Below are 23624 nucleotides of genomic sequence, written 5' to 3'. Positions count from 1 at the left end.
AAAATTATCTATTCCTTGTGGTGACAGATTTCCACTCATCCCAGATTAATGATGAGCATCACCTGAGGTATCAAGATTGGTTAGACTTGGAAAGGGTAAACTTCAGAAACAGCAATTTGAATACAAAGCTTCTCCTTAAAACAAATTTAAGAAGCCTACATGCTTTATCATACCAAAGTTCAGACAAAAATTAAGAATACTTATCTCTCCTCTGCCAAAATGAAACTGAAAGAAGTTGCAGAGGTTTGTCTCTTTTCTCCCCTCCTATATTTAGCTGTAAGCAATATATACAACAGTTTACTTACTGAAGACTGATCAGATGCAGTAGCATTTTGTAGTTCGTGGTGGTTTGCAATTATTGTTGTTCTGTTTCCCTTTTCAGTTGTTAGAAGTTCTACAGCCAAACCATCCCCAATAATATGCCAACTTTTTATAGCCAGCTTAAAAAGAAAAATAGGTACTGTTTTCAGTAACAATGCTGATATAATTTTTTTAAAAGATAAGCTAAAAATAAATGCATCCTCACCTCTATTGGATTGCTGTTGATGACTGCAAATAAAATGCTGGCAGCTTCTGTTGCACTCAATATGCCAAAATCTATAAATCGCTCCTCTGTTTTTGGAGACAGTACAAAGTACTAGAAAGATTGATAAAAGCATTTTAGCATAAGTGAAATATAAAATGTGCTTAAACTCTAAGCTCATTAAAAACACATTAATAACTTTAATACAACACTACCATGACAATCTCAAAATTCTACATTAATAAATTTCCTATGTAAAACTAAAGATTTAAAGGGAACAAAAAAGAATTTTTCAGCAGACACCAAATTAGAATAGAGTCCTATGAAGTCTGCCTCTAATTACACAGAAGCTGCCAAAAAAAATATACTTACATCCAGAAATCCTGTGTACGCTCGGACAGGTAGGTGAAATTTAGAAGCATTGGTGATAAGTAGGATATTGTTATCTATGTGAACAGATGATGTGGAAGGCATAAAATGAAGTGTAAAAATATATCTGGATTCATTGGGTGGAATTAAAACTGGTTTACTGAAGTTCTGGACCTAGATCAGAGAACAGTGAAGACCAAGGTTACAATTGAACAAAGCATTTAAGCACTTACTAGTAGGAAAAAGCATTCACTGAAATGGGACTTACTTTAAACATTGGTTTTGCTTCTTCTGGTAACACAACATCATGTATAAGGACTGCAAAACTGAATGTGTTTGTTAGATAGATCAGTCTTTCCACAGAATCAGCAGCACTGTCGCGGATGTGAAAGAGTGTGGCAGCATGATCAAATCCTAAATAACTATTAAAAGAAAACAGTGTAAAGAAAATAAAGATTTTCCTCAAAGTCTTTCACAAAGACTAGAATTCATTATTCCAAACAGCAAAAAAGGTCCATATCTCACTGCATGCTAAAACTAGATTATCAGCACTACAGGGATGTTCTTAACTAAGTAATTCAAATAAGGTAAGAAAATATGTAAGTCAGAATAATAGGAGGACTAAAAGGAAGTATTGACGTATTAAGATAATTTGCAAATCACCTGTATTTCTTATTAGCCAAATCATGTGTCTGCAGCACGAAAGTTCTGATAGGTAAGGTTTAGTTTGCCTTTAAAATGCTCTGCCAGTTCTGTTGATAAAACAGCACCTCATTCAACAAGTTTTTAAAGTCAACTTAGCCATACTTTGTAGATAAGTAACAAAACCCAAGAAAACACTGAGGGTTCTTCCAAAATTTTGCTTAAAACCAGAAGTGTTTTCTCTACCCTTATTTCATAGAGCAATAGAACAGCAAATGCAAAAGCAGAAATATTTCCAATAGTGCATTTTTAAAATGTTTCATCTGCATTCTTCAGCTGCTTTGAAAAACAACTCATTAAGGTAAGTTTTTTAACTGAAGCCTTGAAAACAACTTATGAATTGCCAAGACTCATCCATTTGTTTAAAAACAGGAATATTCCCTTCTAATTTGGAGCATTTAGTTTTTGAACTATGTTCAGTTACTGGAAGCTTACCCATCCAACACTTCTGCTTGATATGGTATTTCAAGTTTGGAATAGCTCTTCTCTTTTGCTTTAACAGTTATTTTCCCAGAAGACTGTGATGCTCTTTTTGCTTTTGATGCTGTACACACAAAAATATAAGAAGCTTGTTAAAGCTGACAAAAATTAGCTAGACTAGAATGAGTGGAAGAATAAAACCACAGAGCCAGCCCAGAAATTAATTATCAAGGAAGGAAAAAAGTGGAGCTTAAGGAAATTTCAATAACCAAACAGACATGGTGTAGATCCCAATTCTGAATTCTTCCCATTTAACACGTTAGATGTCCTGCCTGATTTAGTAAGGCTTTCTACAATAGGGAAGCCTGATTGTTGCTGTCATAGAAATAACTTGCTTAGAGCATAATTTGGATCCCAGATGAACTGAACTCTGCTCTAATATGGAATAAAACTAACTCTCTCCTAACAGAACGGAAGCCTGAGTTGGGCCCCTCACTTAGAACTACCAGTTGAGAGGAACTTTGAAATGTAACAACTTCATAACAACCAAGAAATCAAAGGCAAGCTAAATGTTGCGAAAAAAGAAGTAGAATCCATGTAAGTACTGAAACTATTCAAGCACCAAGAGTGATGCTTATAGGTCTGCTCCAAGATCACAAAACAAGCAATGTTAGCCTGGTAGCAGTAGTGTCCAAAAAACCCAAGGTATTCAAATACTAATTAAGAAAAGCCACTAAGCTCCTAAAGCCTCCTGCATATAATTAGGAACAGCTGAAACTGCAAACATTTAGGGCTGTCTGCTTCACTGATAAGAATTTATCAAGTCAATTCCTTAAACACATTAAGCAGCTTAACTGGGTATTTTTCCCAGGTACCACCATTCCTTCTAAGATGTACCATATGTTAGCCAGTAGGTCCTCATATACCAATTCCCACCAGCTTCAAAATCTGAATGCATTATCACCTCAGGTTGACAGAATTCATGTCTTTCAGAATTTATAAGCTAAAACATACTTCACTTGTTTTAGAAACCATGAGCTACTAAATTTTTCAACTGCTAAGCCATAAACGATAATAAAGATCAATCCTCTCCTCTTTATCCATGCAACTTCTAAAATTATGTCTATCACAACTATTGTACGTGTAAGATTCCATTTTTAAGCAATCCAGGCAGAAAGACTTACAGCACAAACTAGCATCTTAAAGCAGTAACATCTGAGTAGCACCACCATTCTAACAGTTGATTAAAATCTCTATAAAAACAGAGGTGCCTTTATACAAAATGTCAACATAGTATTTAAAATCACACTATGTCGGAGAAAAATCATAGAATACCAGGTTGGAAGGAGACCTCAAGGACCACTCAGTCCAACCTCTCCTGGCAGTACAGTTTAAACAAGACGTCTCAGAACCCTGGCCAGATTGATCTTAAGTGCCCAGCACTGCAGAATCCACCCCTTCTTGGGGAGATTATTTCAATGGCTGATTGTTTTCATTGTGAAAAATTTTCTTCTTGTGTCTAACTGAAATTTCCCCAGGAGTAACTTGTATCTATTACCTTGTTCAGTAGGATTTCTCAAAAACAAAAGTCTGTTTAAAATAAAAATACATTTCAACAATTGGTGCCTTAACGTAAGAATACAGCTATGGTTATTAGAAAACTTAGGAATACCTTCTCTTCTCATCTGTATTTACCAGTCTAGTATCTACTTGTTGATCACGAACAAAGACAATCCTTTCAGAAATAACTGAAGTTCAGAAGAACTGTTAGCCTTTTCCAGGCAGGAAAATTCCATTTTCTTCTCAAAATTATAAACAGTGTTTTGTTAAGAGAGTGAAAATAATCAATGAAACTCCAGTAAGTTTAAGAAGCACTTGACAAGTTCTAAGAAGAGAGGAACAGTACTTACCATCAAAGCTAATGCTTGCAACTTTGGTATATTTACTTTCAGAGGCCTTTAACGTAACGGGCTTGAAATGTACTGTTATAGCTTCATTCTGTGGTGTAGGTCTAACACTCTGCAAACAATCAAAATATGAAGCATCTGTAAATTTATCATTGCTAACATGCTCTGAAACCTTCGTGTGTCTTTCACAGTGATAAAAATGGAAGTAGTTTTGGCCAAGCTCTTACAGGTCTGTCTTTCCTAAAACAAAGCAGGCATTACGAGTGGTTTTGGAATTTTTTACAGGTCCTACAAATTACTCAGTCAACATACAGGAAAGTGGGTAACAGTGAGTTCTCCTTAGGGATGCTGAATTAAGTGGCAGTATGACCAGAAACATATTAATAAAATAGAAAACAAACTTAAATTAATATTTAATTTTTATTCTTAATGCTGCAGGGCTACAATGGCTAGGCTATTTGTTTCTAGTGCACTCACTAACAAAGCTGTTAACTGACTTGTGCAAGTACCAGAAGATATAGACATCACCCCTGTCTCTAATCCCATGTTAAGTCTGCAGAGGAAAAAAAAAAACAAACTGTATAGAGAAACATTTTGTAGATCTGTGATGACACTTGTTCTACACTAACACTTTACCAAGGTCACCCTTCACATCTGAGGATTAGTGTTTTAAACTAAAGGGAAAAGGTAAATGGGCATTACTGAAAGAGCTGTTGTGTCAGCTATTAGCCAGAGCTGATATGCAGAGGTACTCATTGCTATGCAGCAGGATAAGGGATTTCATGTCATCTGAAGACTCTACAGAGATTGCTAGCAAACTCTTTACCCAGATTCCATGGAGAAACTGGGCATGAAGCATTTAAATGCTCTTATTCTTGTTTTGCTTAAAATTAGGATGACTGCCGTGATTCTTCCTCCCCAGCTGTCTTCTCCTGCTTTAAGAACAGCTCAGCTGCTCACATAGCACTTGTTAAGCCACTGCAAATTACAGGATGCTGAATTAAGGAAACTGAAATGAGTGCTGCCTTACCTTTTGCTGGGCTGCAGAGGTTTAGCACCTGCTTAATAAGCAGATGAGCCTTTCTTAGCCAGGGAGGGGCAAGGCAGACAGCTACTGGTACAAACCAATTACAGTTCTTCCAAGTCAAGCTGTCCTTGATTGTAAACTAAAGCCATAAATGTGTGCATAAATAAGTTCTGCAGACCATGTGATCCTTAGTGGGAACAAGCAGCACTACTCCTGCAGCTAATGAATAATCTCCGTTAACTCAACCAGGAGTTTTGTATTTTGGATTTATAGCACTGACCTTTGTCCACCACCGTGTCTGCATACACAGGGTGCAGATATTTGGTATTTCTCTTCAGAAGCCAGTTAATACCTATCTCAATTTTCTTCTAATGAGATCCACACTAAAAACTGAAATCTTGACATATCTTTAAAGAAAAACCTTCCTCTTAAAGCAGATGAAATCAAAGCTGTGATAAAGTTCACAACTTCTGGATGACAGGGATGATAAACATTTTTAGAAGCTCAAACTGGAAATATTCAATAATAACAGAAATATTCAGAAAATTACCAGAAATTACCAGAAATTACCAGAAAAATGGCAGGTTTCAAAGGTGCATCTCAAACCACAAGAGTAACAAACCTACATGTATTTACTCAAAATGTCTACAGATGGTGAATTTAGTTAGGGAAGGAACTTACACTGTTTTGTTGAAAATTTCTGAGCTACATAATGCATGTTTCCCACTTGCTACTTGATTACATGCTATAAAGGGTAATACAGAATTAAGACAACGAAGGAAAACACAAGACAATGAAGGAAAAAACAAACATCCACTTTCTTCAAATTTCAACCTATTTCAAATAAAGTTCAAGTAAAACCTGCCCTGAAACATGTATTAAAAATCATCAAATATGGACAGGTCCTGAAAATACATACAAAACAAGTTCCATCAAGAACTTAATACCACCAATTTTCTCAGAAAATTTCCTAACAGCAACTTTTGTAGGGAAGAATAATTTTAAATAGACATGCTTCAGTAACACATGGCTCTCCCACTGAGAGAGAATGACCCACTCAAGATTCCTGACCCTGGTCTGTGAAGACACATTCAGTATTTAGCATAACTGCAGAAAATTAAGACCTTCAGTGTTCTAAAGGACACAAAGAAGGGCTAAAACTTCATGCTTTTGCAGAAGTTCTTGAGAAAGACTTTGAAGGTTTAAGAACTCTTGGGCTACATGTATTCTAATAAACTAAAGAGTATGGGTTGGAAGACTGGCACAGGTTTATTTATATTTTTTACCAGTCAGAAGGCTCCTGAACCTAGTTTTGTCTTATCATGAAATAAACATTATTCTCCTTAATAATGGAACATACCCTATAAAATGAGGGAGATATTATAAAGAGTTTTAAAAACTCAAAAAAGAAAATTACTTGCTTGTATTTTCCTCATCCAGTTTGTTGGACCACAGCATGACTAAGTACTTGAAGGCAGAACAACTACAAGCCTGGCAAGAATATTAGTGGTCTCTAACACACTGATGACCTGAAGATATTTAGCTCCTCCAGCCAAACCATTTGCTAAATATAGCCTTGGCCTTTTCTTCTGACATTAAGATGAAATTTTTCACACAGCTCTCTCTCACTACTTTTAAACCCTAGCTCCAAAGGGTCAGAAGTCCATTTGTCAAGCTTTCCTAGATGTAAGCTATTCACCAAGTTCTTTCCAAAAATTCTTTACTCTTGCTTTCCACTTTGAAATTTGTTAATTGGCAGAGCAGCAGAAATTCACACAGTGCTTCAAAAGCTAGAAAGATTACAAAATTCCCAACAAAGCTGTCCCTTAATGAAAACAACAACTGACTTGATGTGCCACATGGTACACTGAAAAACATATCATGTCTGGACCTGTGTTGTAGCTTTTTCCTTGCAAAAGTGAGTTCCAAAGGCTTTCCAAAATGCCTTTAAAAATACAACTGCTTTGATACACAGTGAAAAAAGTTATGTCATGACACATAATGGTTATCAAGTGACAGCCTTGCATTAGATCAATATTTATGGTTTATAGCCCATAGTCCAAAAAACATAGATCTAAAAATAATGGATAGGTTTGGGTCTTTTTTTTTTTTTTAACAGAGTATGAATTAGGAACTACACTACCAGGTATTAGAAGTGATACTGATGGTCTGAAAATACGATTATTTGCATTGTACTCAGCAAGTATATTACTTACTTAAAAAAAAACAAAAAACCAAAACACCATGCAAACTGTCAAATCTAAGAAGACAAACATGCAAATATAGCTGGAAAAATAATTTATTGAATTTACCAACCCTCTCAATGCAAAAATCATATACATGTCTTTTAAAAATCTCTATGGAAGTTGTGCTATAGCTTACAAATCCATGATTCCTACAGGATCACCTGACCTCATTAATGAAAGAAGCATCAGGATCTCAATGAAATAAAATATTTTTGCACTATATTGTAAGTTTCTCTTGTTTGCAGTATACTGTAAGTTTCTTTTGTCTTGAAAATTATTAGTAAATAACAGGCAAGCAGTTAGGCAATGGTCTACTGTCACTGTGAAAACAGATCTTCATCACTAAAAATGTTTCCTGTTTCTACTTTAAATTCATCTAGCCTCAGTTTCCAGTATCCTAAGATTTTGCTAGATGTCTACTATTAAAACACTGTTCCTCATAGTTACAGCTTCAAACTTTATAAACACAGAAATGCTCTCCAAGATCTCAGTAAGGAACCTTTGCCAATCCTTCAGTCATTCTTCTGGCTCCTCTGGTTTCTTTTCAACACTTCAACACTTTTAAGTGCACAGGGACAAGGTATAGCTAGCTACACAACTAAATCTGGAAAAGAAGGACAACAGGAAGGGGAGAAGGAAGAAGTGAGAAAAATAGTGGGCAATGAGAAAAATCACACAGGAAAAAGGTATAAATGAACAAAGGCGGACTACCAGACTAGTGCCAAAATTCAGAAATAAAAACAGAAAACAGAAAATCCAAATGCTAGAATCCTGAAGCGGGCTGCACTTCATGTTCAGTTCCAGTGGTCTTTACTGCAAAGGGCCCTAGAGTGTTTGGGTTATGAGTGTTATTTCAAGCAGCAAAGTAGGTAAGCTCAACAAAAAAAAAAAAAAAAAAAAAAAAAAAAAAAAGATAATTTTACAGACAGCTCTTGAAAGCTACCCTTTGCTTTTCCTAAAATATTATGTTGGGGAACCACTTTATATACTGATGTGTAAATGTGATGTGTGTATGATGAGGACAAAGAATCTTACAGATTATGTAATAATCACTCACTACACATGAACTACTGTTCTCAAATACAAAAGTTTCCAAATGTTCAGATATTACAGCTACAGCCCAAAAATGCTGTTTAGAGCATTCAAAGGAGGCAATGATGCAAACTAATTTTACCATGCAGAAGAATTCTTTGCTTTGTTTTTAACTTACATTTTCAGTCACACATTACTTAGGCTTCTAATTCTGAACACTACATGGTGAACCTGTGAATGATCAATTTTTGAGAAGAAGTAAATCCAAGTAGAAAGTTTCAAAGTGAAAGAAATTAAACTTACTGTAATTGGCACATCTTTTGTTCCTGAATTTAATAAATGCAGATTTAAAATTTTTGGCAGATCTGTTAAAGAAAAAAAAAATGCACCTGTCTGTTAGGCTATTTTAACATGTGAATCTTATACAAAGTCACTTACATTATATATATACACTATGTATATATATGGTAAATATAGGTATATACATATATATACACATAGTGTATATATATATATTGTACATATATATATGTAGTGTCTTATATACCTTCACTATTCAGTGATAAAAAGTTGCACTCACGTGACAGAACAGCCAGTCAAAATAGCTAGTCCCAAGAATTTGACACAAACTGTATTTTTGTGTATTAGTAGGTATTATATGCTTCAGCTTACCACTCATGTTTCTAACACATTAAGAAGTAAACAGGCTAAAAATACTACAATCAATGACTTTGTACCATGTTCAGATGAAATTACTCTTACTTGAAAATCTTTACATGTTAAGGAAGTAGCATGGAAAAGTGCAACTGTGTAACATTAACCTTACTACTGGACTTACAACCTGGTGTGCAAGCTACTATTCACTTGTACACACTCCAAGTATTCTTGCATCTGTGCACTATTGTAACCCACTGTTGTTATCTGTCTTTTTAAAAGCATCATTCCACAAGCAACTCTCAACAGTACAAAGGTAACTGGGCTTTCCCCTCCCACCCTATTCCTGATAAATACTTTGTGAAGTGAAGAATTGTTTACCTTGTGTTCGTAGAGTACCAAAATCTAGCATTTCGGTTGATGAATAAATTCCTGGTGCTGTAGAAAAAAAAAAGTTATAATTTTCTTCTAATACTAAGAGTTAATTAATTTGAATAACTGGAAAAAAACTCCAACCAAAACACAAAACAAACCCAAAAACCAACAAAACCCCAATCACTCTTTCACAAACCTGTTGTAACTTCTACTTCAACAGGCAGAATAATAACTTCTGTGTTGTCTGAGGCATTTGTTTTTATTCTAATGAAGGCTGTATGATTATCTGCTTCTCTTGAAGAAAAGCTGGCTCTCATCACTCCTTTTGTTTCATAGGGAGGTATTTCCTGATAAATAATCAAAGCACATCTATGAGCGCACAGTAATTACAAAGAAAGCCGTCACACCAAATAATTACAATAGAAGCATTGGCTATAATTGTGTTAAGAGAAAAAGCTTAATGGCAGGAAGAGATAGCCTTTATATAACTAAAATTATTATTACACTTATAAAGGATAGTTGTAATCATCTAATAAGACATTGATTAAAACTAGATATATGCAAGAGAACCTTCATGTCCCATTCGATTAAGCTAACAATTCTATGATTCTAAGTTTTATGTATTCAATTTGTGGTAAAAAGTAGACTAAATTAGCAGAGTCTGGCAATAAGCAAGAGATATTCAGAAAAAATATTGACAGTATTATCAAACATTGACTTTGCATATTCTAAGTGTTTTTTCTCCAAAACAGACACAAGCCATATAGTTTCAGTGCTAAACACAAACTAAACCAATGCATAACTCCATGCAGCCAGAAGCTTGTGGAGCTCCACATTTATTAGTTACCATGTATTTTACAGGAAAAACTAAAAATTAATTTTAGTTTCTGAACCATGCTTATTCTTTCAGTTGTAATCTGCATTCAGGGTTTGAGAGACATCTCTTTCTGTATTTTCTGGACACAGCTGCAACACAAGAGTAAATTTGGTACTACAGCTGAATTACTAACATTGGATTGTCTTCCTCATCACATTACAGAAGGTCTGAAGATTGGATTCTTGGTTGCTTGCAAGGCTTTTGTTTTTAAACAGAAGATGAAAACCTTGACTGGAAATTTTCTAAGGCACAATGACTGAAGATATATTATTTGAAAACTGTTGAGTATCAAAGTATGACGATTTCAAGTTCTGTTCTCACAGACCCAACATAATGCAGCCATTCATTAATGTATCAAAGGATGTGATGTGACTCCTTCCATCTGTGTAACTAGGGATCCAAAGCTGGTCAGATCAAAAAACACTCCTGCATATGCAGACTGCTCCATCCAATCATTCAAGCATTTGGCATCAGAACAATTTTATACAACTATGTATATCCATATGTCAAAGTATCATCACCACATCTCAAACAATTTCTGCTACTTTGAAGCTTTTTCTAACTGCAGTACAGCTCTTGACATAACCAATACAATGATATATCTGTGTGTTTCCTCCTACTGGTTTGATTTCTTCAAGCTGCCTTATTGTTTTGAAATACCAATAGTTATATGAAAACGCATACCAATAGACGGATAGAGGAAATTAGAGGATTAGTCCTTGCCAGATACTGGAAGCTTTCACATGTGAGTCATCATTGCTTTAACTGCCAACCTGGCCAAGAGAAGCTGCAAAGCTTCATGCTCTGAAAAACATCCCCCTTGAGTTCTCCTGGTAACTAGGAAGGGGCTATCTTTAGAAGCAATGCAATTTGACTGAAGCAGTATCAAAATATTAAGACATTTATGTTTTAAGATCCATTTTTGTGTGAACATCTAACCCTCAGCATCTGTTTACACTGCATTTTTTAAAATGTTGTGACTTGTTTTAATACTTATTTCCTTGCAATTTTTGCACCTAAAACTAAAATACTACCATTCTAATAGACTTTCTCCAGAAAAGACAAGAATTAGGTATTGTGACTGTCCTTTGTAACTCACTTGAAAATACCTTCTTAAAACAAATATCATTGTCACATTACTGTAACGATACACTTGAGCAAGAGACAAACTTAGGAGCCCAATGATTCTGAAGTCTCTCCTAGACCTGAAACAAGTCATCGAAAAAATCAAATAATTCTAACTGAAAAGGAAAATACATTTTGTATCTATCTGGACATTACCAATGGTGTGACATACAGCACAGAGCCAAGAACTGTACCTTTGGGATGCTTCTAAATTTTATTTCACTTAAAGACACCAGTATGTGTTACTTCAAACCAGATTTAATGAGCCAGATCACAAGTCCATCCAATCTACTACCTTGTCTCTAGCAGCAGACACGAGTAGGGAGTAGCTGCAGGGCATGCATGTAGGAATATTTTCCACAACAGTTTCCAGCCACTCTCAACTCATGACCTAGAGATTTACTTTAGCTACACACATTGCTGTTTTATTTAGTAGTCTGTAACAGATTTTTCTTCCCTAAGTTTGTTCAGTTTCATTTTCAACCCATGTGTTCATTCATAATAATTTGCAGGAAGGACTTTCTAAGTTAAAAAAACCCCAGCAACACCAAAAAAGCCAAGAGAAATAAAAAATATCTAGCCAACAAACCAAACAGAAAAACATGTATGCTTTTTCTGTGGGTTAGATCCAGCTCACAGGCCTCCAGGACTGAAAGTTCAGGGAGGAATAATTCCTTCTAATGGGAATAATTTTATTTTTCACATTCAAAACAGCACAACTCAATACATATGGCTTATCTTAACTAAACCTTTCATTCAACTCCTACTACCCTAACATTAACAGACCCTGTTATTGTTTACACTTTTATGGGTTATTTTAAATGATTACATGACAAGATACAAAGTTAATAAAAAAACCCTCAAAGCCTAAGATCAAATCAAAATAAAACCTCCAAAATAAGTACAATGAGTGCTGCAGACATGATTACTCACCCACAGCTTTCTTGTACCTCCCTGCTGACCTGTTGGAAGCTCTAAATGGAGATCACCTCCACTGGAATACATTTCTACCACCTGAGGTAGATAACAGGAAAATGTTAGCACTCAACCTTTAAGGGATCCTCTGTACTTATCAGGTATTATCACGTGCAATGTCATAGATTAGTGACTATTTGACCACTGGAATACCTTACAAATCCACTTTAATGCTGATAATGGCCATTTGCTAGTGCTACACTTTATGTGCTTTCTAGAGCATTTTACTGTTTGTGAATCACTTAACAGAATCAGAATTTGGTTAGGTAAAGACAGTAATGTTTTCCAAGATTACATACTGGGGTATACTGAAACAACAACTTATGCTGTGCAAACAAGACAGAATGAAGCTAAGAGGCATCACTGGATTAAAAGATCTGTTTGTTTGCTTCAGTATTCTTCCAATTACCAGTTAAGATTAAATCTTTATTTTTCAGTAATTAAAACCATTTTAAAAACTGAAATTTCACTGGAAAACCTCAGTTTAGGAAATTAAGAGATCTGTGACTATAATCTACAATGTCTAGAACTGATCTGCATTTGAGCAGAAAAAAGTCTTATAATATGAAAAGTACGACCCCAAGTAGCTCTAAAGTTCAGAATTTTAAGAAGTACCCAAAAAACCAAAATTTCAGTTTAATACCCTAAATGAGCATTTAATGATTTTTCTCTTGTGCTCACCTGCAAAGGTTCACTGTGAGGGTTATGGATATTTATTATAGGAGAGAAACTGCTATTTACAGGAACTCGTGCCCCAATAAAAGGGCGCAATCGATAGGGATTCGGAACTCCAATGCCAAACACCTAGTTCAGAAAAAGAAACACAAACTTAAGTACCTGTATGGAATTGTTGCAGAGCCTAACATGCATTTTAGCAATACACCAAGAACTTTTTTTGATTAGTTTTATAGTATACTTATAACTGAACCTTTAAAGCCAGTAGCATACTAAAGCTCTGAAATAAAGAAACTGGTTTAGTTTACAGCTAAAGGCTATTCCTCATTTCTACTATTTTCTTACACATATACTGAAAAACAGGCAATCAAAAAAACACCTCTTTTTCTGACACTCTGGAATAGTGTCAGATAGCTATAAACCAGCTAAAGGCTAATGAAATATGAAAGGTTCATTTAATCACACCATTATGAAATTATCCATATTGGGAAACATTTTTGTTGTTGTTTACAAAACACCGTCATAGTAAAACAAGAGGATTTCCCTCATTTTTCACTTTTTGGTCTCTCCCATCTGTCTGAATTATCTTTCTGAATCTCCAGTGAGTAATTTTTTGCCAGCTTAATGAATAACAGTCTTGCCATGGGATCAGATAAGTAAAGAGCTAAAGGATGAGCTAGATCCCTACAATGAGCCACTAAAATAACATATGCAAAAAAGTATTTGGGAGGATTTAAAATCCTATGTAATTTCATTCATCTGGCTTACAGTACTGTCCTACTGATCTTTACAATCTGTATCTGTGTTACAACAAACAACAGGGATGGAAACTTCTTGGACTGGGTTGATGAAAAAAAACAAAACAAACAAACCAACAACCCAACAACCTAACCAGCAACCACTATTCTGTAAGTACTCCTGGATGGTTAAGCATCCCATAATAGATACCGCTTTGCCTGATTCACACTTCACTTTTCTGGAAAACATGTAATTCTCTTACCTGATAAGTAAATACCCCATGATTAGAAGTGTTAATAAATAAAGTGTTCTCTACATTTCCCACTACTCTTGCGAGGAAAACTACATCGAAGGACGTATTCCCTCCTGGAAGAATTTTCTGGAAAAAATAAAAGCAAGCAAGCAGAGGGATAAGCAAAACTGTTTACTGAATAAATTGCATCATGCAGATGAATGATAGCTTTTGTGCTGCAGAAGATCCTAATGTGTTCTTCGGGGAATACTGACATTAGAAAGTCAACTGCAGATTCAGAAAGAAAAAAGTAGAACTTTCAAACAAATGAAATGTGTAACAAACTAATAAAAATAGCAATAAATTAAAACTATTATCTACTGCAACCTCACATTTAATTGAATTTTGCACTGAATTCTGAATTTAGAGTTCAGCTTATCACAAAAATATTTTAGACTGACAGTTCAAAGGTCACTGGAGAAATACAGGTAGCATATTAGACAGGTTTTCTGAATTTTTACATGGCTCTTGCTAAGCCACAGGCCCTTCAGACAAAACTGAAACTAGAAGACTATCTGACAGCAATGTGGTTAGGAGTTAACCCTGCTGACGCCATGTTTTTGAACATGCAAGTTCCTGTAACACAATTACTTACAGCTCTAAGTGCACCAGAGTGACTACTGCACACTAACACACTTCACGTGACTTAGAATATTCAGAAAATGTATAGGAACAGTCTGTTTCTACAAGTCCTCTGAGGAAATGTACTCACTTGAGCAATAAAGGAGAGCTGCTGTTAAACCATCAATTATAATGTACATTTCCAACATAGACAGGACTCCTTTGTGTTTCTGTGCTCAGTTCAAATTTGCTTTGATATGAGATGAAGAACTGCAGCATCTTAATACTTCTTGGTATGTAATCATGGCAGTAAATCACTCTTTTAGAGAAGCTTACATTCAGATTTGAGGAGGAAGAAAAACTAATCTTGAGTAAGTAAAAAAAAAACTTACCCTATTTTGGAAAAATGATGCATGAAAATGTGATGTTGTAGCAGATATTGATACTAATGTAATTGTTTCTTCTGAGCTAGGGTTATGTAGGTAAACTTTTTCCATTTTTGGCATTCCAACTGGCCTGTCAAAATAGAGAGAGAAAATATTTGATAAGTGTCAGAAATCTAGACAGTGAAGCATTGGCCTTTTTTCCCATTACACCAGACAGGAGCAAAACAGTGATGAACACTGACAACAAGTCTTTGCATTTAATGCTTTTTTGAAGTAACGGATGTATCTCAGACCCATAAGAATTACTTAGCTAACATATTTTCCATTATTTTATTGCTTGCTTTTCTTGAAGGTTTACCTAATGTTGCATCATGCTCATGAAATTCTATTGTCAGATTTTTACTCCAGAATGAAAAGAAGCAAAGTTTTCTATTCCTATGCTAGAACCTCTAAATAATTATCTTAAGACAGGATATACACAGCAAATGGAAATAAACAGAACACATCCTAGACAAAAGTCTAAATGCAATTTTTTTTTCCATTATAGATTATAAGTAGTCTTACCCAGAATTTTTCTGGTATTATATTTCATAATATGCTCTACAAAATCAGGTATGTAGCAATGTACAGCAACAACTATTTTATTCCTATACTGTATTTGAATTCATACCTTAAGTAAAAAAATAAAGGCTTGAGATAAATTTTAGAATTTAGGAACTGTAAAACATGGAAGTCACACAGTCAAACAACTGTACAATTTTTAAGTAACAAGACATGCTAACAAATTTATTTGACACAAGGTCTTAGCTAGTTTCTTTTTGCTTACAGCAGCTGAGGTGACAACAGATGCTCCAGTTTCAGCAATTATTTTTCAGACTATATTGAGAATTTTTGGCATGCCGTTTAACTCATACATGTTTAGTACCAACACCAAAGCACTAATAAAGCATGCACTTTATAGATTAAAAATTCCTGCATTTTGAATTATGGAATTCAAAACAGTTAACTCAACTTTGAGGCTACATGTAGTCCATGTAGCACTCTCTCCCATGTCACTTGTTCCAAATATTGCAAGGACACCAAAACTACTGATAGGAATTACTACCTGTAATGCCTGCAGTGATGAAAACCAGAAAGAGGCAGCTGTTCTGCCATCCTCAATGACCTTAACAGACCAAATTAATATGTGCTATTGCATTTACAGTTTTTCTGCTTAGAGGGGGGTGTGGAATGTATCTCAGCAGATGAAGCAACGTAAGTTTGTTGTAAATTAAAGGCTCCATTGAATTACAATAAACAAACTATGCCACAATTTACAAAGTGCTTGTGGTTACAGAACCTCCTATTCATGAAACAGAGGCTAAAGAAGCAGATGCTAAAGACCATGTGATTAATTCAAAGACAAAATTATTAACCATCACTAAATGACATTATCACTAACAAAAATATATCTGCAGTCTGCCACTGTAAAACTCCTTGCTGAGTTCACCTAACTTCATGTCTCTGTCAGGAAACACTTGTCCTTCTTTCACTGTCAAAAAAATCTCATTTTGACTCCTCTAACTTCACCAGTGACAAAGATGACGAATTCTTTCTCCTTTCAAAACCTGTACAAAACCAAACATCCGGGTTAAGTCCTAACAGAAAATACCTTCATCTCTTGCCAGCATACATGGGGATGTCAGAAAAGGAAATGGTTTATCAGTTGTGACATTTTGCAGTAACTACTGTAACTGCTACACTGTTGATCAATGGAATTAAACAGTAAACCTATGCACCTGTTTTTCTTTTGCTAGGAAAAAGCTTACCAGACCAGAGGAACGCCAAGTGAAAGCCAGCTCTCCAAATTTCCTCATCTCTACCCCACCCCCCACCAAAAATCCCACAACAAAAGCAAACATGCAAATCCACAACCAAGAAAAGTGTCTGCTGACAGGGAGTTACCCAGTACTCCTGAATTATGAACCCACTGCTTCAAACACTCTTTCACTGACATCACTACAGATGGCCGTATTTTACCTGATTAGTAACTATGAAAGGCAGAATCTTCTATATCAGTCAACATTTTTGCAGCAAATTCTTTGTTTAGACAAAGTGGTCAAGCCTTAAAGCAGTACTCCGATTCTACCAACACCAAAATTCTTTTAAGAAAGTCATCTTTTCTAAACACTGAAGGAAGCTCTTGCAGCCTAAGGATCAACTGTCAGTTCCCTAGTTCTCACTACAATTTTTCACACTCCTTAGTGGAAGACATGCTCCCAGCTTCTTAGAAACTCCTTTGCTTGCCATAGTGCAGTTTTTGGGTACTTCTGTTCCTCCCAGCATGTCCAGCACCTTGTCAGGAAGTGGAAATCATCCTCCTACTCCGTAACAAAGCACTCCAATCACTCTTCATATGAGGACTTAGCAGCAAAAACTAGAATCAAACGGAACAGTTCCTTCCAACCAAAACTTCAAGAAGACAAAGATGAGTAGATTTTAATCACTGCATTACATGTGAGCAAATGACATGACTAGGGTATCACCTGTGGTCACGAAAGAGAAACAGCTATGTGCTGAAAACTGAATATCAGAGTTGACTTCAGTGACACTTAGGATGCATCGTATGAAACATCACAAAGCCAAGAAAATTATCTTGAATGAACTGGCAATAGTGAAACACCAGTCTGCTCATGTCAGAAAGGTAGTTTACAAATAAAACTTATTAGCCAGGAAATATTTCAAATATTAACAATCTTTAAGACCTTCATGCTTTTCCAGTTCTGAAAATAAGAGACTATACATCTGTTTGACAGGCTTAAGTCTATAGAAACAAACTGGTAGGGAAACAGCCATGATCAACACCACAGCTCACTAATTTCATGTTCCAGACTCAACTACCACAGTATAATTATAGGTAATAAAGGCAGAGGGCACTAAAAAGGAACTGATGTTAGGACTTGGTTTAACTTTACTCTTTTGCTGATCATTCTGATTTTGGAACAGTGAGTCCAGTGTAATATTTGGCTGAGAGACAGCTTTCCTTACATTCTTTAAGTGTGATGTTACCTAAATATACAGAAACAGGACCTCGTAAACCTCATTTGTTTTTTCTACCATCAGACATGGTAAAATCCAGGTAGGGCAATGTGCACCAGACACGTCTAATGAATCTGCATCCCAAGTTATAATGTCATAAGGGATGCTCTCCAAGATGCAGATTATCAAACCACAATGATCTGCACAAGTATGGTTGTAGGTGATGCCAAATTTTAGAGCAGAATTTCCCAGAGCAGTCACAGCTAGCAATTTTCATTGTGAGAAGCTGGTATAGACACAGCCCTTCAGGCAAATTATCAAACTATGAACTATGTAAGAATGTAAGATTTTACTCCTGATCCTTTGTCCCTGCATAATGCTAGGTCAACCTACACTGATAAAAAAACCTGATAACCTAGATGAGAAGATGTTAATTAACAAGGGTGGGGTGCTTGGTCAAATGGGTAAAGAAGCCTGTGTTAATGTTCTTTACTGCTACAACTCAGCTCTTTCCAAAGTCTGAGTTAGTACCTGCAGTGTATTGTGAACATGTCCTTGTAGTGGAATTCATTGTTGTTCCAGTGATCAAAAGGTAGATTATTTTAACAACAGAAATCAGCTCTTGCAAATTTTGGGGAGACGAGTACTTGAGTTATTGGCCCAAAACTGACTTCCAAATATATGTAGCTACTCATTGTGAAGCAAATACAAATTGTGAAAATGCCCTTTTAAAAGAGCAATTATTTTTTTTTCTTACTGTATATAGTTTAAACACCTCTGTAAAAAGCTCACTTGAGTTATGAAAACTGATACAAATTAATCACTAAAAGCAAAATATATGAATTCAGCAGATACATTCTTCCTCCCCCAGCTCTTATTCTTTCTAATGAGACTGGAAAGAGAAATGAAGACAATCAAAAGCTTACCAGATACACTTTGAAATGCTGGGAGTATAGGCTAATATAATCAATATTCAATTCTGGTAAATTCCTCATGCATTTGAGAATTTGACATGTTTTTACCCATGCATTTTTTTCATTTAGCAACTTTGGCAACTGCAGAAACAGTTGTAAAACCAGTTGTCATGCAACGTATCAGAAGAGTCACAAGGGTTAAATCAGTATCCCGTCAGACAGTATCCTATCAGACAGGGGGGAATAACAGATGCCTAGAAGGCAGAAGCATAATGTTGAAAGCATACAAAGTCACAGGCCTTGGACACTCTTCTAGGCTCAGGAACTTCCTGAATCAGTGAAGACATTTCTCCAGCCAGAAGATCAGACTGAGCAAGTTCCAACAAGAACTTGGATGTTGACTTGGAACGTATCCAACTACTTTTAATTAAAGGAAACAAAACGAGCTGGTCTTACAAGGTTTCCTCTAGCGACTGAAAGACAAAGCCTTTTGTGCCCCATTCTGAAGAAAATGCTAGTTTGCTTACACAAAGGAAGCCTGCATCACGTACAAAACTATAGAATTAGTGAGCAGAGCATTCTTCCTGCTTCACACAAAATCAGTTGAGTGACACAGGCAAGTGCCTTCTTTACCTGAAGCTAAGAGTAGCTGAAGCACATACATTTGCATTCTCAAACATGTCTCCAACTCAGAAAAGCAAAAGAAAACAGAAGGGTTTTGGCTTTGTATATGTACTAACCTATAAATTGGTTGTTTCTTAGATTCCAGATTTCACTGACTTTTAACAGAGAAAGTTCTTTGACATTAGACTTGACAAAAAGTTGGTATCAATATAACATACTAAACAGAGCAAGTGCCCCACTTTAAGTTAGGAATCTAACTTAGATTCTATACAACAAAATCACACCTTTTCCAAACAGTTATCAAAACTACACATACAAGTAGCAGAGTTTATCCAACCATGTCACCAAGTGTGACTGACTGCAATGAATCTAGGAGTGTAATGAACTTTCAGCAGCATTGTGCAGTCTAGCATGATATGTGAACAAAACCTGAGGCAGATCTGGATGAAATGTCAATTTACTGTCAACAATTTCTCACATTCATCAAACTCCAAGGGAAATCAAGTTTACTTTAGCAACATTTATTTCCAATTCCAACAATCTCAAACTCTCACACACTAGAATTGTATCAAATGTACCATGCAAACATTTGGATGTACGTTACAGGCAACTTACTTTTAAGTAAATGTACTTAAAATGTAGGAAAAATAGCGATCTGAATAAATTCTCTAGTTGCTAAAATTCTTCACTATTTTTTGTAAAAGGGATTAGAGTTTTTGAAGAAAACAGACCATTTTGCTCAACTTGTATCAACCTTATGTTACTTGAAGTAACTCCAATGGTTTTAAGAATCTTTATATCTACTGTATATCTAGTATATGAAAACATTTCACCTATAGATCAGGAAAACTTCCAATAGCTAAATTGTTAACAATATAATTTCTCCATTCTCTTACCATTCTAGTCCTCCCCTAAGTTTTACACCAGTCAAGCCTTACAAGGGTGTAAACCAGTTTACACTCCAGGACAGCACATTCATGATATGTCTTGACTTTCTAAATGCCCCCTTTTCATTTGTCTTCTTGTTCTTGGTTCATGTAATTAGAAGTATAACTGTAGGCAGTGCAGTCTAGAATCAAAGGGAGCTACATTAAGACAGGTTCAAGATAGGCTGTATTCTCCAGATTGTTACCCATTCTAACACTATCCTTTCCCTAAAGCATGTCCCTTAGGTTACTTAGAAAGAGTAACAGCATAAGGTCTCCACGCCTGTAAGAAGGTCTCAATATTTGAACATTGTGAAGCAATTGCTTTCAAGTCCAGCTTAAGTTTTCATAGACTATCCTGCCAAATACTAGAGTTTACAAACAAGAAACATGAAACCATTGCAAAAAATCCCCAAATCAAAACACTTCAAAGGAAATGCAGAATGAGATTATCAATATAAAACTGAAATAAAGAACTTCAGAATACTGCCCTACCAATGAGAAAATTTTGTCTGAGAATGGGATCCTGTTCAAATTGAGTAAAGCAAGAACCTCCATTCATCACAGAAGAATATGTTGATCAAGGAATAAAATATTACTGTAACCAAAAGTATCATTTAATACATTAACCAATCATTTCTATGAAACAGGGGTAGGATGTCAACTACACCTTAAATAACTCCATATTAAAAGCATCTTTTGATAAGCAGTTCTAGCTTATATTGTGGTAGTATCCTAAAATACTTCATCCATTATGAAAAAGTACTTCTATCAAAAAATTTAGTTGAAGAACTTAAACTTCACTTTTTATACTGTCAGAGCTGAATTAACAAAGATGAAAGCAATGTACTGAAATCTGTGAAGATCTATATTCTCCCATAAAGTGGGTGCAAGAGATGAATAGAAACTGCCCTGTAAAATCATTCTTCAGCCTTCACCTCAGGTGGCTACTGGTATGACCTCTAATACAAAGACTTGTCTTAAACACAGAAAGTTATATAGATAATGACTGTTCTGCCAAATAACCTCTGAGCAACCAATTCCCAAAGCTATGGAGAGTAACATAATGATTACTGCTTGTAGGTTAAAATACCTCAGTTATTCCCATTTAACAACAGGGGAGAGCAGCAGTTTAAAGCAGAGAATACAAGGAACAGAATGCTGGTTAAAAAAAAAAAAGTAAGTTGTGGAGCTAGTTGTGGAGCTGGCTTCAGGTGGAAGTTTTTTTTCTTGTTTTCTTTAAAGCCCCGAATCTCCGATACTGAAGATGTTGTTTTGTTCCAGAAAAATATCAGTGTTGGTTCAGCAACACAAGAAAGGCTTCCATGTTAAATAACCAAATGAGTATTCCACGCTTAGTCCAAGTAGTCCCCTGGCACAGTGATATGGGAGAAACTGCCTCAGTTCTATCCCATTCCCAGAGGCTCAATGTATACAGAGAACATTTGGGATCACTTCAAGTGAGCTGAAGATTTGCATATCCTTTTGCATATTCTTTTGCATATCCTAACATACAGCATGCATTTCTTTCGATAAATGTGAGATTACCTGGACTACCTTCAAAGTGGTAGAATACGGTAGTGTTTGCTTTATATTAAAACAGTATTAAAAAACCTCCAACTGGTATAAAACAGAAGTAGAAGACAATTCTAATTTCATCTCCAGGTGGTATATAGGACATGTGTCTACAGCACATATTTATCAACTTAATACTGGTTTTGGTTTTCTGAGATGCTTAGATAAAGTAACTTATTAACTATTATTCCTGCTTAAGTTGGCATGTTTTTGAATCATCTGATTAAACCCACACACCCTCAGCAGACCAAAAATGTCACGGGAAGAATGGCTTCACTTACAACTGAAAGTAAGTATTAGATCTTTCTTTAGCCTAGGTATGACACATGTTGATAGCTCAGTATAAACATGAACTTGGAACAAGTTTGCTCTACTAAATGCTACATGCTACCTATTAACAAAACACTCTTTGGGTATAGTACTTATTCAGAAACTAAACATACATTTTATGCCTTCTCTAACATCCGTTAGTAACAAAGACAGAAAAGCCATAATTGGAATGTGAAAACCCTGTTTTAAAAGGCAAAAATCTCAAAAGCTTAAGTCTGCATTATTTGACTTCCAAGGTGCTTGGCACCTGCAGCTTGTTTCCACCATAAAGCTAAGTCACTTAGCATTTCTCAGACTTGTTTCACAGATTTTGAACTATATTTTTGGCCTCCATATCTAAACCTTTCCTAAAAATGCTTTTGGCAACGTAAGTAAGTTTTAATAAATAAAAAGAGGATTTCTGCCTGAGATTATAACCTAAATGCCCACAGATAAATTAATGATATACAGCTACCAAAAAACCCACCCAAACCAAAGAAGGAACACAATGAATCACAATCTAACACACAGGTTCCTTATTTTAATTGACAGAAGGCAGCAATCCCCCAGTGCAGTTTGCATGTATTGTACAGAGCCATCCCCAAGTAAGAGATCTGTGCTACTTTTAACACTGTATTAGATTTATACTATTTCTTCAGTGCTTTAAGCTTTGACAAGAACAGCTTACATAACAAGCTGAAATACAATGAAGAGTGACTTAAAGTATTTATGGTACTGTCTTGGATCTACTTGTAGCAAGGGGAAAAAAATCATCTTTGGAAACAAAAACAAAACAAAAAAGCATGCATAGCTTTCTTCAGAGTATAAGCATGCAAACTCTAGATAACGCTTAAGAGGTATCTTCAGAGAACATCAAATTCATTCATAGCAGAAAAAGGTGCATAAAAGACATTCCCAATATCAAAGTCTGGAATTACTACGAACTGAAAACATTTACATTTTTAAAAAGAAAATAACTTAAATCAATAGGTAAGTTTACAATAGCTCTAACAAAAAGCACACTGCTAGACAAGTTTGAATTTGTACTGCACTCACCAAAATAATTTACTAACTCTAAACTAATTTTCTTGTAGCACAGATGCAGTAGAGTAGGGCTTAGCACTAGATATTTTGCTATTCGTTTTAGAAACTCCATATTCTCTTACCTGGTACCGGTTACTGACATTAAGAAGAAAAACAACAAAAATCACATATCAAAAGCTAAAGGAAATTTTGAAGGAAAAAAGAAGGGGCAGAGCAACTTACTGTCTTTAATCAGAAGTAAAGCTATAATTTTGTTAGACTGAGTACAAATAAGTTCTGTAAAATGAAGCATTTTCATACAGCTTTGTTATTTAGTGTTAAATGACAACA

General features: G+C 35.4%; 1 protein-coding gene across 1 annotated transcript in view; it reads right to left on the bottom strand.

Moving 5' to 3' along the window:
- TMEM131 (transmembrane protein 131) overlaps nt 1–23624 on the bottom strand; it is a 92296-nt gene that overhangs the window by 30513 nt on the left and 38159 nt on the right. Inside the window, exons 5-17 of the mRNA XM_062514950.1 lie at nt 14891–15014; nt 13908–14024; nt 12914–13036; nt 12191–12271; nt 9452–9602; nt 9262–9318; nt 8530–8591; nt 3925–4033; nt 2030–2138; nt 1161–1314; nt 896–1066; nt 527–637; nt 306–440 (exon numbers count right to left, since the gene is read on the bottom strand). Of these exons, the coding sequence (XP_062370934.1) occupies nt 306–440; nt 527–637; nt 896–1066; nt 1161–1314; nt 2030–2138; nt 3925–4033; nt 8530–8591; nt 9262–9318; nt 9452–9602; nt 12191–12271; nt 12914–13036; nt 13908–14024; nt 14891–15014 (1504 nt within the window). The remainder of the gene's footprint in view (nt 1–305; nt 441–526; nt 638–895; nt 1067–1160; nt 1315–2029; nt 2139–3924; nt 4034–8529; nt 8592–9261; nt 9319–9451; nt 9603–12190; nt 12272–12913; nt 13037–13907; nt 14025–14890; nt 15015–23624) is intronic.

Source organism: Cinclus cinclus, chromosome 2, assembly GCF_963662255.1.
Source record: "Cinclus cinclus chromosome 2, bCinCin1.1, whole genome shotgun sequence".
Classification (NCBI taxonomy): Eukaryota; Metazoa; Chordata; class Aves; order Passeriformes; family Cinclidae; genus Cinclus; species Cinclus cinclus.
Note: the sequence above shows the minus strand (reverse complement) of the source record. Positions and strands in the feature narration are given on the sequence as shown.